The sequence below is a fragment of the Megalobrama amblycephala genome, linkage group LG1 (assembly GCF_018812025.1).
Source record: "Megalobrama amblycephala isolate DHTTF-2021 linkage group LG1, ASM1881202v1, whole genome shotgun sequence".
NCBI lineage: Eukaryota > Metazoa > Chordata > Actinopteri > Cypriniformes > Xenocyprididae > Megalobrama > Megalobrama amblycephala.
The window spans coordinates 19,461,703-19,484,133 of NC_063044.1; the positions used below are offsets into that span (position 1 = coordinate 19,461,703).

General features: G+C 39.7%; 1 protein-coding gene across 1 annotated transcript in view; it reads right to left on the bottom strand.

The window, feature by feature from the left end:
- The window catches only part of LOC125244357 (gastrula zinc finger protein XlCGF57.1-like), a 213,091-nt gene that overhangs the window by 93,747 nt on the left and 96,913 nt on the right, over positions 1–22,431 (bottom strand). The window contains exon 2 of the mRNA XM_048154449.1: positions 6,415–6,436. Coding sequence (XP_048010406.1) covers positions 6,415–6,436 — 22 coding nt within the window. The remainder of the gene's footprint in view (positions 1–6,414; positions 6,437–22,431) is intronic.

The following is a 22,431-nucleotide window of genomic DNA, read 5'->3' on the forward strand; positions in this document are numbered from 1 at the left end:
AATGATAGGTGAATGTTTGGATTTCCTGCAGTTAATGATCTGTGCCTCTAGGACTGCGTGACCTCGCCACTTCCTGTGGAGATTTTTTTTTCCTGCGACTAACCGATTAATAAAATCTTGGTCGACCAAGCCTCTTCAAGTTGACTAACGGTTAGTCGACTATTAGGGGGCAGCCCTAATATTATGGTAGCCAAGTTTGTGCTGAATACAGTGTAATGATACCTTTTCCATTAATATGTTTATTAACAACTGAAAAAAGCACAAATATCAGGGCATATCAAAACTTATCCAGGGCCCCAAAAATCCTCAGACCCCAGAGGGTTAATAACCTGATTTGCTCCCTTGTTTGCTTCATGCATTTAGTCTCTGTGTTCTCCCTCAGTCTTCGTCCATTCTCGTCTATGTTAAGGTGCGTTATGTCAGTTCTCCTGTTGTATATGCTTGGATTAAAGACTATATGAAGAGTTTGGTTCCAAAACGCGATAAACGCCATTTTCAAAAAATTGAGTTTCCACCAAAATCAGTATTGTATCTGGTCGATATTGAAAAGTCATTTATTAATTTTGCGCAAAATGCGATATCCGTCGTGTTATTCTGTCATGTTTTCTTCCTTTCTTCCCAGAACGCGACAAACGCCAGTGTCCTTTCTCTGCAGAACGTGATATATCCGCTCTCAACCAATCACAGCGCACCATTCCACACACTGTAAACATTAAAGGCTTTTTTAAAAGCCGTTTTTAATACCAATGTACTCGGCAAATGTGTTTATTTAACCGTGCGGTGGCGCCAGATACTCTTTAATCCGTAATGACAAATAATTCATAACATTAACAAGATGACCATTGGAGCGACGGCTGAATGTATTTTTAGTAAATTGGCTGAATATAAGATAAATATTGGCAAAGTTTAGACTCTGTCATATATGTGAATCAACTTACTTTGTTGTGTATTTTCAGTTTGAAAAATAACTTTTATATTGATGGATTAATTGCATTTTGAAAAAAAAAAAGTGTCATGGATTTATTGCATTTTGGGAAAAAAAATAATATGTTTTTATAATAAACTTTTTTAAATCAAAATGTAGATTTGAATTTTTTAATGTTTTTATATCCAAAAGATGCTATGTGAAAGTTTGAAACAGAAAATAGGGGTTTTCATCTTGCCAATTTTTTGGTAAAGAAAATACCTTTTTACTCAAAATAACCAAAATGGAGTTATTGCGTTTTGGAACCAAACTCTTCATATTGTTTGAATATTGGTCTTCGTATGTTTCCTGCCAGCATCCGTGACAATGGATCAGATGTGATGAAACTTACTTGCGTAACTTTTTTTCACAAGAATATTTTCAGGAGTGTCAGTCAGTCATGTTCCTTTGAAATATGTGTAACTTTATTGTTACCCAACCTAATGATCAAAATGCACCTGCAAGTTGCACATAATTCTGAGGAACAGAATGTTGCAGATACGTTTTACTATCCACAAACAAATGCCTTTTAACTTGCATGTGCAAAATTCAGAATTAAATGAATGTGCAGCAGTTTGTACAAATGGAGACATTTTTGTAAATATAAATGTTTTCTATTAGTGTATCATAATTTGTGCATTCAACAAAGAAGTTGTGCATTTGTGGATCAGGTGACATGCGTGCATTCATTGACGTGTTTTTTTTTTGTTTTTTTTTTGACTTGATCTCATTTGATTCATTTGCATTTTGAGACTTTCTTTTTGTGGTTTTCAAGCATTTCACAACCCACACACAAACAACTACCAATGAATTAGCCTGGTGCTAATTATTAATGTGTGCACAACTACCAAATGTGCATTATTTAAACTAATACAACTTTTGTGTGCAAAATCCAGACTTACATGAATGTGCAGCATTTTGTACAAATAGAGACATACTTGTGAATACAAAATTTTGATTTTGTATTAATGTAGGTCAGAATTTGTGCTTGCAACGAGTACAATTTTTGCATTTTTGGATCCGGTGATGCGTGCAAAGTAGTCACTTTTACATGTACACTTTTTTTTGTCATTCTGATTGAAAGATTCAGTGGACTGTTTACACAAGACGTTATCTAATCCGATTTGGTATTTACATGTGCTGGCGCTTTCAGTCGGAATGAATTTGGGACATGCACACATTAGCCTATGTCCTGTTTGCCGTCTTTTATTCCTGTCAACATGGAGTTCCATTATTTCTTATGCACGCTATTTTTATGTAAAGTGAACAAGCAACAGCGTGAATTTGTAGCATATTACTGATGGAAGGTATGAGGAAAAGATGGGCACAGTTTGATTTTGCCACTGCCATTTTGCATTCTGACCTCTTGGCGTGATGACGTAGACGCAAAGTAATCGGTTTAACGTGTTTACATGGCAGAATTTTTATTTTGTTTGGTTTATAGAAAGCTTTATCCCACCTTTCTCAAAGCGATTACAATTTCATTCGGTTTGGGCATTTTTATTCAGATTGAGGTGCTATATGGAGCATTTTCATTCGGATTGGACTTTTAAACTGATTACAATGCTCCATGTTGCAGAGTCTGGAAAAGATCGGATCATCAAACCAACTATAAGCCTCAGAAAAGCTTTTGACGTTTGACCTCCGTATGTAAATCTCACAGTCGGCTCTGGCCTGGCTGACGTTTACTGGCCACTCGACAGCTTTGTTGCTCTGTGTCGATGGTCAACAGGCATCACGGACCTCTCCCTTTGTCTTCTTTTGACAAAAACGGTGGACAGCTGCTGTGCGCCAGGATGACAGAACAGGCGGGGGAAAGCAAAGGCGAAATCATTTTATCATATTCCTAAGGATCCCGATAGACGGGACTGCAATAAAACATGCTAACCAGCACAACAAAACAACAGATGGTTGTATTTGTATTTTATTTTCATTGTCTTTTATCTCAGTATTCCTATAAGTGTTGTATAAGGGTTTTTACGTTTAATAGTAACCCTAAAATGATATGAAAGAGTTTAAAATGTTTTAAATAACTGGGCTGATAGGCTATATAAGAATTTTCAGGCTATATAAGAATTATTGATTTATTTCAAGGGGCAACTAATGACACCTCATTTGGATATTTTCATGTCTTTGGGATTAAACGGGTTAAGATTTCATAACATTTAGGATATCTACTGTACTCACGGTGATACAGCTATGCTGGCTACCTACAAACAAGGACAGCTAGGGCTGATTACGTTACCTAACACTTCCAATGACGATGAAGCAGGATTTAGCCGGCAGACTCTAAAGTTGAATATTCATCACAAAATTAGATTGTGTCCATTTGTACCCCTCCAGACTTTTGTAGGCTTTTAAAGAGTCTCTGCAGTAGGACGAGGGAAAGTAGATAAGGTAGTTGTATATATCAGAATACTGCAGGTCAGAAAAGCTATCCGTTCCTTTATCAATACATGTTAAAAGCACCCCGGGGGCATTATAGGGATCGCCGTGTTTGTTCCGTAAGTAGAATAGGGAAGGCGTAGGACATACAGTGTAAGCGTTTTGAAGAATACGGAAAGCGGAAGCACGTGCAAGGCAATCATTTGTGTTTATAAAGCATATACAGTTGTATTTTTGTTCGAAATCCTTTCTCTAGATAAGACCCTTATTCCTCGTCTGGTATCGTTTAAAGCCCTTTGAAGCTGCACTGAAACCGTAATTTTGACCTTCAACCGTTTGGAGGCCATTGAAGTCCACTATAAGGAGAATAATCCTAGAATGTTTTCATCAAAAACCTTAATTTCTTTTCGATTGAAGAAAGAAAGACATGGGGGTGAGTAAATTATCAGGAAAAGTTTATTTGAAAGTGGTCTAATCCTTTAAACAAGGATTAGATCACGTTTAAAGTGTAAAAAAAAACAATCGTCAGGCCACTGGCGCCCTCTGCAGGCACATGTTATAATACATAAAGAACGTCTCGTTTACAAAGGTAACCCTCATTCCCTGAAGGAGGGAACGGAGACGTACGTCAGACAGACCGACGAATAGGAATCTCGCCAGAGAGGCCAATCTAATTCGAGTGTAACTAAACGAGCCAATGCACATTGGCATGCAATCATATGCATCAGCTGCTCGCCTCGCAGCGTGGGTATATGAGCAGCAGGGGCATTGCATCTTCAGGTTTTCGCTGAGGAGCCGAACCGAGCAGGCGGCAGCATCAGCGGGGTACAACGACTGTGGCGACGGGACGTACGTCTCCGTTCCCTCCTTCAGGGAACGAGGGTTACCTTTGTAACCGAGACGTTCCCATTCATGTACATCGGACAGACCGACAAATAGGAATCCCTACCAAAGCGCCACAGGAGCTGCCCCTTCCAGTGCTCTGTTGTAAGCCAGCTAAACCTTCTTGCCTGAGGACGGTGGGACAGGGCTGACACAGAGTGTCGATCACTGCTGTTCCCCAAAACCCACTCAGTGAGACTATTGGATAACACTGGGAAAGTTTACTCTTCTGCTGGGAAGGAACACTGCAGAAGCCACATCCTTCCCCCGAAGGAGTTGTGGAGAATACATATGGACTAACCTCGTGGGGCTTAACTGCATATGGAAGAACTGGGGTGACTCCAACTCGATGAGAGGTGGGTTCTCCCAGAGGGAAAGACACGGGCTTCGTTTAGGAGCAACCGTGGAACTAGACATATGGGATCCCTGTAGGGTCACACATATGGTACCCAGCCTAAACCCGGTTCTCAAGGATGCAACGGAGTATAGGCCTGGCGCCAGACGCTCCGCCATGTTGGCTGCCGAAGGGAGATTGGAGGACTTGACAGGGTCTGCCTTGTAGGGACTCTCTGGAGTAAAGAGCTCATGTAAGCGCAGCAAGCCGACACTAAACCAGGGGCCTCTCCGTGCCTCTTACCTGAGGCGAGAACACGGGAGGAGACCGGCTCAACACGAAGGCTATAAAATCTAGCGAACGTGTTAGGTGTCGCCCAGCCCGCAGCTCTACAAATGTCTGTCAGTGAGGCGCCACGAGCCAGCGCCCAGGAGGATGCGACACCTCTCGTGGAGTGCGCATGCAACCTGAGTGGGCAGGGCATGCCCTGAGCTTGGTAAGCCAGGGCGATGGCATCCACTATCCAGTGGGCCATCCTCTGCTTGGAGACAGCCTTTCCCTTCTGCTGGCCTCCGTAACAGACAAAGAGCTGGTCTGAGGTCCTGAAGCTTTGGGTTCTGTCTATGTACAGTCACAAAGCCCGGACTGGACAGAGCAAAGCCAGGGCTGGGTCTGCCTCCTCCAGGGGGCAGCACTTGCAGGCTCACTACCTGGTCCCTGAAGGGAGTGGTAGGAACCTTGGGCACACAGTCAGGCCGGGGTCTCAGTACCACGTGGCTGTCACCCGGCCTGAACTCAAGGCACGATTCGTCTTCCGAAAATGCCTGCAGGTCCCCTACCCTCTTGATGGAGGTCAATGCAACCAGCAGCAAAGTCTTCATAGACAGAATCTTTAAGTCTGCTGACTGCAAAGGCTCAAAGGGAGCAAGCTGAAGTGCTCGAAGCACCAGAGCAAGGTCCCAAGAGGGTATGGAGGGGGGTCGAGGAGGATTTAACCGTCTCGCCCCCCTAAGGAACCTGACGACCAGGTTGTGCTTACCAATGGATTTGCCATCTATGTGGTCATGGTATGCAGAAATAGCAGCAGCATGGACTTTGAGGGTGGCGGGGGACAGCCTACGCTCCAACCCTTGCCGCAAGAAGGAAAGCACGACTCCGATCGAGCATCTTCGAGGGTCTTCTCGGCGAGAAGAGTACAACTCGACGAACAGGTTCCACTTCAAAGCGTAAGCACATCTCGTATACGGTGCACATGCCGAAGTGATGGTGTTAAGTACCTCGGGGAGTAAGTCACCTAGAACCTCCACGTCCCGTCCAGGGACCAGACATGGAGTTTCCAGAGGTCTGGACGTGGGTGCCAATGTGTGCCCCGTCTCTGAGAAAGAAGGTCCTTCCTCAGAGGAATGGGCCAGGGAGGGCTGTCATGAGGAGTGAGAGTTCTGGGAACCAGGTCCGGTTGGGCCAATAGGGCGCAACTAGCAGGACCTGCTCCTCGTCCTCCCTGACTTTGCACAATGTCTGCACAAGTAGGCTCACTGGGGGAAACGCATATTTGCGAAGGCCCCCGGGCCAGCTGTGTGCCAGTGCGTCTGTCCCGAGTGTTCCCTCGGACAGGGAGTAAAACAACTGGCAGTGGGAGGTTTCTGGTGAGGCAAACAGGTCTACCTGAGCCTCTCTGAACTCTCTCCAGATCAGCTGGACCATCTGGGGGTGGAGTTGCCATTCTCCCGGCAGCGCCGCTCGTGAGAGCTCGTCGGCCACATGGTTGAACACACCGGGGACATGAATGGCGCGAAGCGACCTCAGATGCTTCTGACTCCAGAGGAGGAGATGGCGGACGAGTTGCGACATGCGACGGGAGCGCAGACCACCTTGACGGTTGATGTACGCAACGGTCGCAGTGTTGTCCGTACGGACCAGTACATGCTTGCCCCATAGTGGCCCTTTGAGGCTGCACAGGGTAAGGCGTACTGCTAGCAACTCGAGGCAGTTGATGTCCCAATGCCGTCCACACCCCTGACACTGCATGCACCCCAGCTGGTGGCAGAGGCATCCGTGAAGACCACAGCATGCCGAGACACCTGCTCTAGGAGCACTCCAGCCCGAAGAAACAAGGGGTCCGACCACGGGCCGAAGACTTGGTGGCACTCTGGAGTGATTGCCACCCGGAAAGTGCCGCGTTGCCACGCTCATCTCGGGACTCGGCTGTGAAGCCAGTGTTGAAGCGGTCTCATATGAAGCAAACCAGGCGGGGTTACTGCCACTGCAGGAGCCTCTGAAAGAATTTCAGTGGGACCGCTGTCCTGTCTTTGAATGTGTTCAAGCTGTTCAACACTAGGGTGACCACCCGTCCCGCTTTGCGTTGTATCGCACAGCATTTTAACTCCTTGTCCCGCACGTTGCATATTGAGAAAATGTCCCAAATTTTCATCAGTCTGTTCCATAGACTGTAGTCTGTTTCGACGAGCATACAGCAGCCTGTTGGAGCAATTGTGTAGTGATCATGTTCTCCAACAGAGGGGGCTGTGCAGCTACACTTGGTCGCGCGCGCGCCGCTACTTCATGAGGAACGTAATCTGGATCTGGACCAGAGCAAAGCGCCATTATCGTCAAATATCAAAATAAACATCGTTATCAGTTTCAAGGTTAGTAACATACTAACTATTCAAACTGTTTGTATGTTTTATAACAGAGCCTCAACAGGGTGCGAGATTGTTTTGCACAATTTTAAACGTCCAAAAAAGTTCCGCAGTCATAACGCAGCAATTTCCACACACACGTCTTAATTACGTGATGAAGGTACACTCAGATATGAATAAATAAAAAATAAAATAAAATAATACACATACTTTTTGCTTAAATTAAGTCTAAAATGCAAAATAATAGTTAAAATTAGTTAAAAGTTAAAACAGTTGTGGCCTAATTTCTGTACAGTAGCTAAAAACAGCATGTGAAAATTAAAATATTAAATTCAATAATGTTAAAACATATTTGTTAAATATTTATTTTCTTATAGGCTTATTTATGTTTTATTTTTGAAATGTAATATGTTTTTGTAAAGTCACACGAATGTTAGGCTATAACAGTATTGTTTAGAACTGCTTTCACAGTGGTTACTATTAATCGTGTAAAAGTTTTTTTGGTTGTATTTAAACCAGAGCAAAAATCCTAATAATAAAACTAAATCATAATTATTCATGTAATAATAGCCTATAAGGAACCCATAACAATTAAAATCAAAAACATAAAAAAATGTATTGTCCCTGTTTTTTAAATAACAAATGAGATTTTTGTTCACCTAAAATAGGAAATGTCCCCAGTTTTCATTGCTGTCTGCTCGACCGAATCCAACTCCATACCGAGAAAAGAGATCCTCTGCACAGGGGAGCGTTTGCTCTTTTCCCAGTTGACCTGAAGACCCAACTGGCTGAGGTGTCTGAGCACCAAATCCCTGTGTTCGCACAACTGATCCCACGACTGAGCTAGGAAAGAAAAAAGAGAGATCGACCCCGCTGCTGTGCTGTCCTCCTGCACCAAACGAAGAGCAGTCAAACCAGAAGAGCTGACTCGTTGTTTGTTTAGAAAAACACTCGCTCGTAGACACCACTGTTTGTAGTAGTTCGGCTCTGAAGCGAAAAGCTGAAGATGCAATGCACCTACTGCTCATTATATACCCGCACTGCGAGGTGAGCAGCTGATGCGCATGATTGCATGCCAATGTGCATTGGCTCGTTTAGTTACACTCGAAGTAGATTGGCCTCTCTGGCGAAATTCTTATTCGTCGGTCTGTCTGACGTACGTCAAACGTGACCGACTGAATGGGAACATTAGTTGTACAATTCAATACATTATGCATTTTGACAGTTTTGTACAATAAAACCATAAGATTACTTGTTTTTCATACGTTACTTGAATTAATTTTTATTGTGTTATTGCAATTATATATTTATTTTAAGCCATATGTGTTAGTGAATGTGTTTTGTTGTGCAAGTACCTTTATAATGATCGCGTTAGTAGTTGAACTATATGCGTGAGCCATGTTTATGCCACGGTCAGGAGAATAGATCTGTCGGATTTACACTTGAATTCTTCCACTTCTTTCGAAATACACGGATAGATGTAAGTGTCCGGTGAATTGGGAAAAGAACAGGGTAGACTTTATAGTTGTTTGCCTTACTCACAGCAAGCACATATGTATCTGATATGAATATGAATTGATATGAATATATTGCGTTGTCTAATTATAATGGCAAAGATTATTACTGCAGCTTCCACAGACATTGCATTTGTAAAAATGTTAGCCACAAAAACAACCCTGTCCATGCATTTCCGGTGCTTAGATTTTCACTGCATGTCTTTAGTAAATCCTGAAAAGTAGTTTTTTTAACATCAAAATAGGGTTTGTGCTAATGCAAACTGTTAGTAAATCTTACATTATGTTCTAACTGATTGTATACTTTAAACTTCAGAGCCATGCTTGCTTTGGTTTTGTCTTGTATTTAATATGATCACTGTCTGTTTGCCTGTTCATGTTGTCTCCTGATTGTATATTTGTAACTGTCAATATTATGTAAAGTGTACTTGGGTTCTTGAAAGGCACTATATAAATAAAACATGTTAATAATAATATTAATAATAATATTTAAAATATATATATATATTGCACAATCAGAATGTTAACTTAGAATTTATCTTAATAACATTCTTACCTTTTTTCGAGAATATTTTCATGTCTGAACAAGTCAGTCAGGTTACTCAGAATTATGTGCAACTTAGGTTTGGATCATTTGGTTAGTTAATGATAAATAATTCTGAGGAACAAGACTGACTTGTTCAGACATGAAAATATTCCCAAGAAAATAGTTAAGAATATTAAGATAAATTAAGATATGTTATTAAGATAAATGTTAACATTCTGATTGTGCAATATATATATTTTTTCCCAAGAAAATAGTTACAAAAGTATTATATTATATTATATTATATTATACTGATTGCATACTTTAAACTTCAGATCCATGCTTGCTTTGGTTTTGTCTTGTATTTAATATGATCACTGTCTGTTTGCCTGTTCATGTTGTTGTCTCCTGATTGTATATTTGTAACTCAATATTATATGAAGTGTCCTTCTGTTTTCCCACCACAATCAGTCACCATGGACACTGCACTAATCATCACAGCTGTTTATCATTTTAGCTAATCATCTGTGTATATAAGTTCAGTTCATTTGTTGTGTCTTGGTTTTGTTTCAGTTAAGTGTGCCTCTGCCTGTTTGGATTATATTAAACCTTGTATTGGAACTTTATTCGTCTTTGTCTTCATCTGCCTGCCTGCATACTGCCTATTTTTATTTATATATACATGAAACATAATGATAATAATTTAAAAATACATATATTACACAATCAAGAATGTTATTAAGATGAATTCTAAGTTAACAATCTAACTATTTTCTTGAGAATATTTTTACGTCTGAAAAAGATATTCTTGACTTGAATATCAGATACGCAAGTCTTTGCTTACACTTGGCTACAACCATTCATGCCAGATATCTGGCCTCTCTGTTTAAGATGTTACAGAAGGACAAGTTGTAGATTTCAAAACAACTTTAATTTGTATCACATGATTGTGTGAAAATTATATCAATGGCTGAGATACATATCACACTGAAGTTACAGATGGTAAAAGCAAACAATTTTACAACCATGCCCCTCATGGTCTACATAGTTTTAATAAAACAAAACATCTCCTTGAATTTTGTTCTTTTACAGATCTTACAATCAAAGATGAATAATCAAACATGAAATACAATCAAACATGAGTAATACACAATATTTGCCCTGGATAACCATCAATAGGATTTCTGACTTCTTTCACCAGTGGCGAGTCATGCAAAGTAAAACTTTTTTTTTTTTTTCATATTAGTATGGCATTGCTGTTTATACTGGTAGAAAAACTCCATAACTACTAACCAGCCATCAACCACTCAAGATGAGTAGAAGAAATCATGCTCATTTTGCATCTGTTTATGGAATATAGTATTGGCCTTCTCCACTTTTTCATCTGTGTCCAGATGCTTGTTCAGCAGAGCTTCGTAGTCCTCCTCAGGATTGCTGTCCATATTCTCCTTCTTCCAAGTGTAGTATGCATTATTTGAAGGTGGGTGTGGCTGGCTAAAAATCTCAAAACAGAGTCTGGCACAGGGCAGAAGACCCACAGCAAAGTCGAGTGGATCTTCCATTAGCTCGCTGTAGAATGACAGGTATTTCATCATAGCTGGAGTTTGCTCAATGTTAGGCTCACCCTGTGGAAATGAGAGTATTAAGCATCTTCATTGAATTCAGAAACATTTGGAAAGTCTTTGATTTCTGTTCTTACCTTAAAAGAAAATCTTTGAAGCATTAAGCCAGTATATTTTTATAACTTAAGTATCTGTCTTTTATGAAGTCCCTGAGGTCATCAGGCTGGATTTGTTTTCCACTCATATCATTACCAAACTGAATTCTTAAACAAGAGAGTTAATAAAGAGGTAATTGTTAATAAACCAGAGAGTTATATACAACTTATCATGCATTTCTGATTAGCAAAAGTCCTGATAAATATCAAGGACGGGCCATTATATTAAGATACCCATTTATTTTAGAAATTAAAGTGTTTTTATATTGGATTGTCCAAAGCATGGCTGTTAAATCAAAACTCAGTATTCATGCCAAAGTTGCTGTATCATGAAAGTAAAAGACCTTACCTAAAATATAAGAAACTTAAAACAAGAAAGGCCACAGTCTTCATGTTTCTTGGGTATTGACTTGAACTTGTCTCCAGCTCACTTGCTCTGTCAACATTGAACACTGAAGGGAGATTTCCCGGAATCCATCCCCAAAATAAGGGATTTTTTTTTACACGATTATTACGTTGGCACGGGGGACAGGGGGTCAGGACCCCCACAGTTTTGAAAAGACAGAAATCGACTCCCGCACTTTTGATAAGGGCTGCTTCAATCAGTCACTCTATATCATCTTTTAGCTTAGGATATTTTCTTTCAAATGAGACCCTTTTCATTTTCTGTGAGCTTTCGTTCGTAAACAATCAACGGAAATGCGCTCTCGAACGGAGAAACACGCGATCTCCAAACCATCGATCAAAGCTTGCTAACGTTTTAGGACAGGTCGGTGGTATATAAATCATGCCCGAACGTTAGCGTTTGTCAATCAAGCCAAACCGCCCATTCAGAAACCGAGAAATTTGGAGGCTGATCTCTTAGGTTGACGCGCAAGCTGGCTTGACTGAAGTTTTCGTGAGGATTTATAGTTTATGGACTGTTTTGATTTCGGTAAATACATCTAGAAAGGTAAAAGCATTGATGGCATCTATAAAAGATATATCTGAAAGCGAAACGAAAGTGATATTGCCTTGTCCAGTGAGGAGGACGCACGAGAGGAGAACTGCGCATTTAATTGCTATGTGTATACTCTAATACTGCATTTACAATGGTTATCAGTGGCGTGCACTTTGATCGTGAAAGTGAAAGTGCCCTTTGTGTAGCGGTTGTTCCTCTGCGTTGTGTTGAATTTTTGATGGTGAATAAGGACTCTCGAAACAAAGCTGGTTTTTACCAATGGTCATTTAATTTCAGTGCCTGTGCAGCAAAACAAGTAAACAGACAGGCACCGTTATCCACAAATGCTCTTATTTTGCCTCTCCTCTCTGATGGCATTGCAGGAAAGAGGATGAACTTCCGATTGCGCTGCGTTTTGAAAACCTTACCTACGTATGACGTCAGCCGACGTACATACTATATTTAATAAAAGCACGCAACATTTTCAAAATAAAATGCCCCAAAACAATTAATAAAAACAAATTATATATATATATATATATATATATATATATATATATATATATATATATATATATAATATATAAAAAATAACAAAAATGATTTATAATCTGGTGTAACAACATATCCCTGCTTCATTTGCAGTTGTATCGTGGTGCCCCCGTGTTCCTATTTCTCCCGATGTCCATTACAATTTATATACTTAATTTCCCGCAAGCCTTTCAAAGAAACTCCATGAGCGCGGAAAGACGCGATTGGCGCATGCATAGCCTACGTGCATCGCCCGTGGTCAAGTGCAAACCACTTCACAGACACAGATAGTTGCGTGTTCTGAGTTAACACAATCAGAGCGTAAAAATACGGGATATTTTACGGGAAAATACTAAAACGGGAAGACAGCGGGAAAAGACCTAAAATACGTGAGAAACCCGGAAAAAACGGGAGGGTTGACAGCTATGCTCAAATTATTCTCAGGTTTCTCCAGTCAAAGTGCATTTAGATGTTCTCAAAAGATTGTACCCTGGGTTGGAAATGTCCTAACCCTTGGGAAAACACAAATGTAATGTATACAAAACTCGTGTTTTGTTTTTTGTTTTTAAATTAATGTTTCAATTTTTTTTTTTTTCTCACTTTAGATAAAAAAGCGCACAAAAAGCGGCCAGGCCACAGCTTCCGAAGAGGAAACTCCTGTTAAATCATGGCTCCATAATGGAAGAGACCGGGATGGTGGAAGGAGCAGAAGAACCAGAAGACTGGAGATCAGGCAGGTGCTGTTTCCACTGTCATAAAAACGGGCTGATGACTTCCTTGTTCTATGAAGTCCCTCCTTCAGAAATACATAACGAGTTCTGATTGTGCCAGCGGTTCCTGTGTTGTGATTCGACAGCAGCTTAGCGAACCTTGCCCGGAAAGGTCACGCCTCTTACCATAACGTGGAGATGCACGCGCTCAGTGTTATTGTAAACATGTCTTTAATTTTACCCTATCAATTTGAGCCGGAATCAGACCCGGTGATTGGACTGCGGGATGAAAATAACAGCGTTTCGACGACATGGCAATAAACACACTCTACAAACGCAACTCTTGTGTATTCCTGTGGGCGGAGGTTAGTCAAAAAACTGTTTTAGTGACGTCATTAAAGAAGGAAGTAGAGGGATGTAGTCCAAACTGGCCGTTCGATGTAGGCGACTTCTGTTAAATAAAATATCTCGCTTGGCATTGAACTTTGAGCTTTAAAATTTTACAGATTTTATTTATACTCTAACAACAACATTACACACTAACTAAAGTTTGAAACATGGGATCACGAAGAACGGGACCTTTAAGTTTTAATATCACAGGAAAATTTTACTTTGTAAAATATATTAAAACAGTTCAGGGCTCGACATTAAAGGAGCTGTATGTAGGATTGTGGCCTAAACTGGTACTGCAATCACTATAAAAATACTGTAGAGCGGTGTATCCCCTCCCCCTACCCCCTGACTCGAGGTTGCCAGATGAGCTGCAGGATTCAGCAGAAACGTAGGCTGCTTCAATGAGCTTCCAATGGCAAACAGTCTTGTCTTCATGTACGAACAGACGTACACAGTAGGCTAAGTTATTTTTCTGTTAATTCTGTTTATGCTTCATGAGAGATATTTTGATAAGTAATTATGTATTTAAAAAATTTACTAATTGTCATTAGTTAAATATAATCGTAAAGATTTATGCTCGTATGTGACAGTATAATCGTAAAGATGTATGCTCGTATGTGACAGTATAATCGTAAAGATTTATGCTCGTATGTGACAGTATAATCGTAAAGATTTATGCTCGTACGTGACAGACAGAACGGTAACTGTTAGTCTAACTTGTAACGTTATTTATCTGTCATTAATGTAAGTACAAGCACAAGCCTATGTCACTATGTGTAACCAATATCAAAGATACAGCTATTCATTTAGCTGATGCTATAAGTGAAAGTGGCCAGCTGTATTTTTTTACTTACCCTGCAGCACACGTCCATAACGCTAAAATATGTGATGTGAAAGATTACATGACATTCAATAAAAATTCCTTATTTTTCAATACGAAAAAAAAAAAAAAATCGATTTACAAGTACTAAAGTTTTTGTCATAAGTAGGCTAACAAATAACCAAAACATTTGCCACAGCAATTATAACGCGGGACAAATTCAATATCACCAATGGCTATCACAGGGTTGTTTTCAGTTCCATCAGAAAATATTGTTAGAGTAACTAAATTACATTAGCAATGGTCATACAGGTCAACTTGCAGCATGTGTAACTTAGTCCACGATATACGTGAAGAACAAATGACAAATCATTTTTACTGAGGTAACATTAGGCTACTGTCTCAATTATGTTTCAAATTGCCATAATGGGCGTGCTAATGTTGTTTTCCTCAGCGTCTCAGCATAATGACAGAGCATACGTCCATGTGAGCTAACGTTATGTTACTTTGCACAAACATGCATAACTTTGTTCGACTGTCATGAATATATGAAATGTCCATTGACATCAAGTACAAGTTAGCCAAGCATAGATGAATCTTACCTGTCCAGGAGAAAATTAGCAACGTTGGCGTCTGTGTTCAAATTCTTCTCCGTTTTCAGCCGTCTCCATTAGAGCTGCACGATTAATCATATCGCAATCGCAATCGCGATGTCAAGCTTGTGCGATTATATGACGCAAAATGCTGCGATTTTATGAAATAAAATAATAATAAGTTAATAAATAAATAAAAAAATTAAAAAATACATGTGTGGACACAACAACCCATTATCTGAGAGCTGTTTGCCCATTTTATACACCGCTAATAAAAAGAAGACCAGTCAGTTTCAGTTTAGGCAGTGGCATGTGTGGCGCGCATGGTCATGACTTTTCCGGTGTGCAGCGCAGAGAACGGGTAAAGATGGATGCGGAGCAAACGGTCACTGAACTGGTGGCAAGAAAAAACGCTAACGTTACCTCTGTTATATGGCGATATTTTGGCTATAAGATTATAAACCCAGATTAGTAGTGGTTGAAGAGGAAAGAGGATTTAATTCGGTATCGCACGCAGCGCTGTTATCGGTGCGCACATGACGCACATACATACAAGGCTCGCGCGCACAGAGAGAGAGAAAGAGAGGCGCGTTATAGCTCGCGAACTCCAAATTGATTTCTCTTTCGCGTCCTCAGTGCACTTGGATGGTCACATACACGCATTATGTCAGTCAAAATACCCCTCTCAGCAAGTATTCATGTAAACACATTCAGTTATGTCTTATTTGAACGAGGTGAGAATTCGGATGTATCTGTCCGATGTGTGCGTGCATGTCTTACTCTTAAAGTGACAGCAACCTATAAATAGGCTACCTGCTGTTGTCTGTCATGTAAATCAAACAACAAAACACAGCTTTAACAAAGATTAATCTATATTAAATTTATACAATGAACAGTGTCATTTTACATTTAATTATTACATTTCTGTGCATGAAAATTAATACTACAGTTAGACCTTATACTTTATTTGTAACTTTATGTAGTATTTATCTATGCTTGTTGTAATTGGTGTACAGTATTTGTTCTTTTTACAGTCTGTTCACTTGCCTTTAATAATGTATTATTTAGGCTAGCAGTTTATGCTATGGTATCAGAATAGTTTAAGTGGGCTAAGTAATAAATGCAAAGTTAAGTTACCCCCATCCAATTTTTTTTTTTTTTTTTTTGTGCTGATCCGAAAAATGATCCGATCTGTGACGTCATAACCGTGATGTGATCCGAACTGTGAGTTTTGTGATCCGTTGAACCACTACAGATTAGTAAATAAACAAATATCTTAAATGGGATTATAACAAGTTTGCAGTAATGCAAAGATGTTATTTAATTTCATAAAAATATTTTAATTTGAAAACGCTGTGCATTTGTTTGCTGTTGTTGCTAGTTTGAGTTGAGAAATACACATTTCAGCATTATCAGTAATCTGTGTGTGTATTTTCATTGAGAACCAAGCAAGATGACTCATGATACTATTTGTTTATTATATCGCTATCGCAAATCGCAATCGCAATATTGACCTCAATAATCGCAATATGACATTTTCCCCAAATCGTGCAGCCCTAGTCTCCATCTTTCAAAAGCATCTCCAATACAAATTCTGGTTTTATTTCGGACTTGGTCACGACGAATTTCTGAATTATAACGAGGTCTTTTTGATTTAGTAACATTAGACATTTTTATCCGACTGGAGTTAGGGTAGGTTACAGCAAAGCTGGCAACACGGATCCCGAAACACTACTGACTTCGTGATTGGTAGATAGGTGGAGGGAGGCGCGTCAGGCCAAAACACAAAATGACAACATCAACATCAGTTGAGGGCTGCAAGTCCACTTTTTAAATGACAATATCCTGGCCGGACTACTTTTGTCAGTGATATAAGTATTTGAAATGAACATGATTTCTTAATGTCTAGTGACACATCAGGGCCATTTTATGATGAATTGAAATAGATTTCTTACATACAGCTCCTTTAAGCCTTTTCCTGTGACGAGTAAATCGGTCATTCACAAACTCTGTTGTAAATATAATTTATTCTGCAGCATCAGTGTTAAGGCCGGCTGTGACATATAAATCTGCATATTTATGATATTTTTACCTTTATAAAAGGCATTTTCCCCATTATTAAATAAATGCTTCATCTTTCATTTTAAATTCTTAAATTTGATCAATAAATGAAATTAGTGTAATAAGACACTGTTACCAGTCAAATTAAATAATTTACACTGAAAAATTACAACTGCATTTAAAAATGTTGTGAGATTAGATAATAAAAAAAATGTTGGAAAGAATGATACTTTTAAACATGAAACTAAACTGCCAGTAGGTGGCGGCAGGTCACTGTCTTAATGAGTGAGTCATTGAGTCATTAATTCAAACAATGAAATGAAATCAGTGTCACATTTTTAATTGTGATGGTAATTCAGCACTCTTGGTCATGTTAGTTCACCCAAAAATGAAAATTCTGTCATTAATTACTCACCCTCATGTCGTTCCACACACGTAAGACCTTCGTTCATCTTTTTGATAAAATCCAATGACTTGTGAGGCCTGCATTGAGAGCAAGTTAATTTAGACCTTCAAATGCCCAGAAAGGTAACTGTTACTAAAACATGTTTAAAACAGTTAATGTGACTACATTGGTTCAACCTTAATGTTATGAAGCGAAGAGAATACTTGTGCGCCAAAAAAACCAAAATAACGACTTCATACAACAATATCTAGCACTCGTCGCTGAACTAAACACTGCTTCATGAAGCTTCGAAGCTTTATGAATCTTTTGTTTCAAATCAGTCGTTCAGACAGAGCGTGCATCAAACTGCCAAAGTCACTTGTACCATTGAAATCTTGAAACACTTATGATGCAATGAAGCCTTGTTTACTGAAATCACATGACTTTGGCAGTTTGAGATCGTATGATACATGCTTGTTATTTAGTCTTTTTGGTGCACAAAAAGTATTCTTGTCACTTCATAACATTAAGTTTGAACCATTGTAATCACATGAACTGTTTTAAACATGTTTTTAGTAACAGTTACCTTTCTGGGCATTTGAAAGTCTAAGTTAACTTGCTCTCAATGCAGGCCTCACAAGCCATTGGATTTTATAAAAAATATCTTAACTTGTGTTCCGAAAATAAACAAAGGTCTTACGGGTGTGGAATGACATGAGGGTGACTGATTAATGATAGAATTTTAATTTTGGGGTGAACTAACCCTAAAACTGAGTTTCTTTGAGTGAGCTGGGCACATTTGTTGCGATTTTTCCTCGAGAGGCTGTGCGAGTCTCAACAGCGCAAACTTGTTACCATCAGTACATTATATATTATATTATTTTTTTACTATCAGTCGCCATTTACACTAAATGAATCCAGAACAATTCTTGTGTTTTTGGTGATTCCCTAGTTATTTTTTGTTATTGCCGTTTTTATCAGGCTGCTTGTCCAGTCGGGCAAGTACAATTCTCTTTCACTTTCCCCTTTAAGTTTTAATATCACAGGAAAATTTTACTTTGTAAAATATATTAAAACAGTTCAGGGCTCGACATTAAGCCTTTTCCTGTGACGAGTAAATCGGTCATTCACAAACTCTGTTGTAAATATAATTTATCAGGCTGCTTGTCCAGTCGGGCAAGTACAATTCTCTTTCACTTTCCTCTTTAAGTTTTAATATCACAGGAAAATTTTACTTTGTAAAATATATTAAAAATCCACTTGTCCTGGACAAGCATTAATGTCGAGCCCTGCAGTTATTTTAAGTTAATATTATTTCAGAATATTACTCTTTTTAATGTTTTGGGGTTTTTTATCAAATAAATGCAGCCTTGATGAGCAGAAAGAACTATTTTCAAAAGTATTTTAAAAATATTACTGAACTTTTGAATGGTAATGTGTTGTGTATATATATTTTTTTTTACATGAATGTGAATAAATGAAATTATTTGAAACATATGACTTCTAATTTATTCTTTTAACAAGTTAACTTGTTTTGTGTGTGTTGTGGCAAATGCAAAGTAGAACCAAACTAATCTTGTTGTTTGTTAAAGCCAAAGGTATGTTCTTACACATCTGTGCATTGTTCACAGTATGCCCACTCTTTTCCCAGTGTACCCACAGTATACCCACACTTTGCCCACAGTATGGGCTTGCTGTGGGCCCACAAATGGCCCCAACAGGGGCCCACTCTGCTTAGTGTGGGCCAGCCCATAGTCAGCCCACACTTTGGACTGTCCCACTGGGTCCCCACCTGGGTCCCATAGTGCGGGACCCACACGTGCCCCGCATTTCACACCGGTATCTGGGCCCACAGTGGGCTGCCCGCAATGGCCCCACACGGGCCCCTAAGGGGCTTGCTGTGGGCCCAATTCTGGCCCCAACAGGGGCCCACTCTGCATAGTGTGGGCCAGCCCACAGTCAGCCCACACTTTGGGCTGTCCCACTGGGGCCCCACACGGGCCCCAAAGAAGCATGTTTGCTGGGCAGTAGCTACCTTAAATTATGAACAAAATATAAGCAAACATACCATGTGCCTTCCAATAAGGATCCAGGAGACATTATGAGACATCTTCTTATCAAATTCTCAATCTTTGTGTCAGATCAGATCACCTCTCAATTCGTGTCATCACCTCATGTTTTCCGTTGCTCACGCAGCAAAAAAACTTACATATCGAACACGATCACGTGTGTAAAGTTTATTCATTTAAAATCATCATTTACAGTAGTATTACAATGTTGAACTCCATCATATCGCCGGGATGATCCTCTGGTCTATAATGAACGCGTTTTTCGAAGCAGATGCAGAAGTGAAGTCCTCTCTCTTCACCTGCACAAAACACACCCCGGCACGGAAGATAGCACGGCCTTTTTCTTGTTATTAAACCTCTGGACTCGATGTCCTGACAGGCTGGAGTTTGTGCAACCTCCACAAACACAATAATTTACCTTGACGATGATAAATAGAATACAAAAACTACCGAAAACACACTGATTCACGACCGCTGTCACTGAATACCAACCTACTCTGCACTGAGTCAACACAGAGCTCGGCGAACGACTCCCTGTTGACGTAAAATGACACGACGCTGAAAAAAATGCGTTTTTTACAGAGACCGTCACTTTATCTACTAAATTCATGCCCTTATGTACTGCAAAACATTTTTAAACCCTGCAGTACCTTTTTATATGGTATTTTTGTACAAGGTTATATATTCATCTCGAAAAAAATGTTTAACCTGCAATATGCACTTTTACGTGGCTTAATCCTACTAAAACAACAACCAGGGAGAAACTACATTTTCTAGCACATTTTCTTGTCATCAACAGCATCTGCTATAACGGCAACGCAAACAAAATGGAAGGACAATATAATTTTAAGCGTTTATAATGGTTTTCTACAAGTTGAAAACGCTGAACGTTGAGCGTTGCCTTAATATTCGACCTGCTCTGCATATCTTTGGTCATTTAATATCGGTACGTGTCTTAATGCATTAGCGTTTTCTTCATAACTGTGTTTTATTTTCTAGGAAAATGCTTAACGTGTTATTAATTGTGTTCATAGTGGGCTGCTTATAAGGTGTAGTGAATTTGCTCCGCCAATATCACCTACAAAGCCACATTAAGGATTTTTCACGTTAAGCACTTAGAATGTCCCGCTTCGCTGGACGCGTTTGCCGCCAGTATAGCATCTCTTGGACATGCAGCAGTATCGGACCCCTTGTGAGTGAGAAGGGGGTGGAAATCAAGTCAAGTTAGGGTGACCACCCGACCCGTCTCCCATTTTGCGGGACCATCCCGAAATTGGGGGCTTTGTCCCGCGTCCCGCAAGACTTAAGTAACTTAGTGTCCCGCATTTCATTTATGTCTGTAATTTTTTTCATCCCTGAAATTACAATACCACAATAAGAAATATAATAAAAATTGGGAGCATTTAAAAATCTATTTGTGCAGCCGTCATATTCTAGCTGTGAAAATAACCAACCAACGCAATCATAGAGAGAGGTTTTCCCTCTGAATACAACTGACTGGACAGGCAAAGAGCGGGCCTCATCAAAGTCAGTAAACACAACTACACCAGCAAGGATTTCATCTCACATAGGCCTACTGGATAAGAACCTCAAGACCTGCTCAAAGCTGCCCAAATCGATTAAAGCATGTAATCATCCATCCTGATGTTAAATATTTCCAACAAACTGCGACGATCAAGCGCCACACATGGTCGAAATGGTCGAGCACCTACAGAAAAACGAGATATTCTCCATTTGTTTTAACCAATACAAAATTGCGAAATTCAGACACGACTTTCTTCACACGTTAATAGTTCATGTAATGCGGGTTATTATAATGAAAAATGTCGAGAGCGCATCAAATACGCGAGCAGGAATCTCTCCGCCCACAGTCGGATTCCCTTGCACAAAACTGGATGCGCGCGTGCTCTCGCTCAGATATTACATCTGCGCGCTCAAACTTTGTCCTCCTGCATGCAGTCGTGAATCTATCTTCTCTCCAGGATTTAATGTTGCCATAAGCGCAACATTATGGGCACCCACCGGCAGAAACATTAATCGGCGCATATGCCAAGTTTGCCAACAAGTGTAAATCACTATTTACATTGCGTAATAGTAGTAAATTTGTCCCGCAAAGTCACATAGTGTCCTGCAACAGATCAATAGCCAGGTGGTCACCCTACTCCAGACCGCAGACATACTCGCGCTTTCCGCTTCAAGCTGCTTCTGTGTTCTACTTTGCCGGCATTTAACCAATAGCGTCTCTGCAACAAAGTGATGTTGTGCCGCACGCGTTGCTGTTTCTGTGTGGAGTCAAAAGGGTCTAACTCTGTGCCACCACATAACTATAGATGTGTTAAGTTTGCCAACAAATGTAAATAATATTTACATAGCGTAATAGTTGTAAATTTATCTGTTTCATGTGTCCCGCAAAATCACATCTACTGTCCTGCAACAGATCAATAGCCAGTTGGTCACCCTAAGTCAAGTATTGTCATGTTTCAGAGACATGGCTCTCGAAAGTATGGGGGAAACAACAATTTTACAAAAGAAAACTTGTAAATTGACATTTCTTCGACTTTAATCTGTCCTTTTTTAATTTTGGTTTATAAAGATGCAAAACGTAATAAACAAAAATCTGAAAATAAGTCAATATTTATTTTGTGCACATGAAATTTGTGTATTCGGTTTTAATTTTAATTTTTGTATTCACCATAGCATTTAAAAATACAACAACCGTTCGTTTTTTGTTTTTCTTGACGTGGTTAAAAAACGAAAAAGGAATGGACGCAAAAGTACACGGACCTTTGCTGTCCGTGTATCTTTTGGTCATTCGTTTTTTGATTTAAAAATGAAATCGTAAAATGAAAAACGGCACCTTTTTCGTTTTTCATTTTTTTCAAACAAAACGAAAAACAAGAATTCGGCTTGATTTTTCGTTTTTCGTTCGGGGGTAGAAAATGAATAAATAACTTGAATATTTGATCTC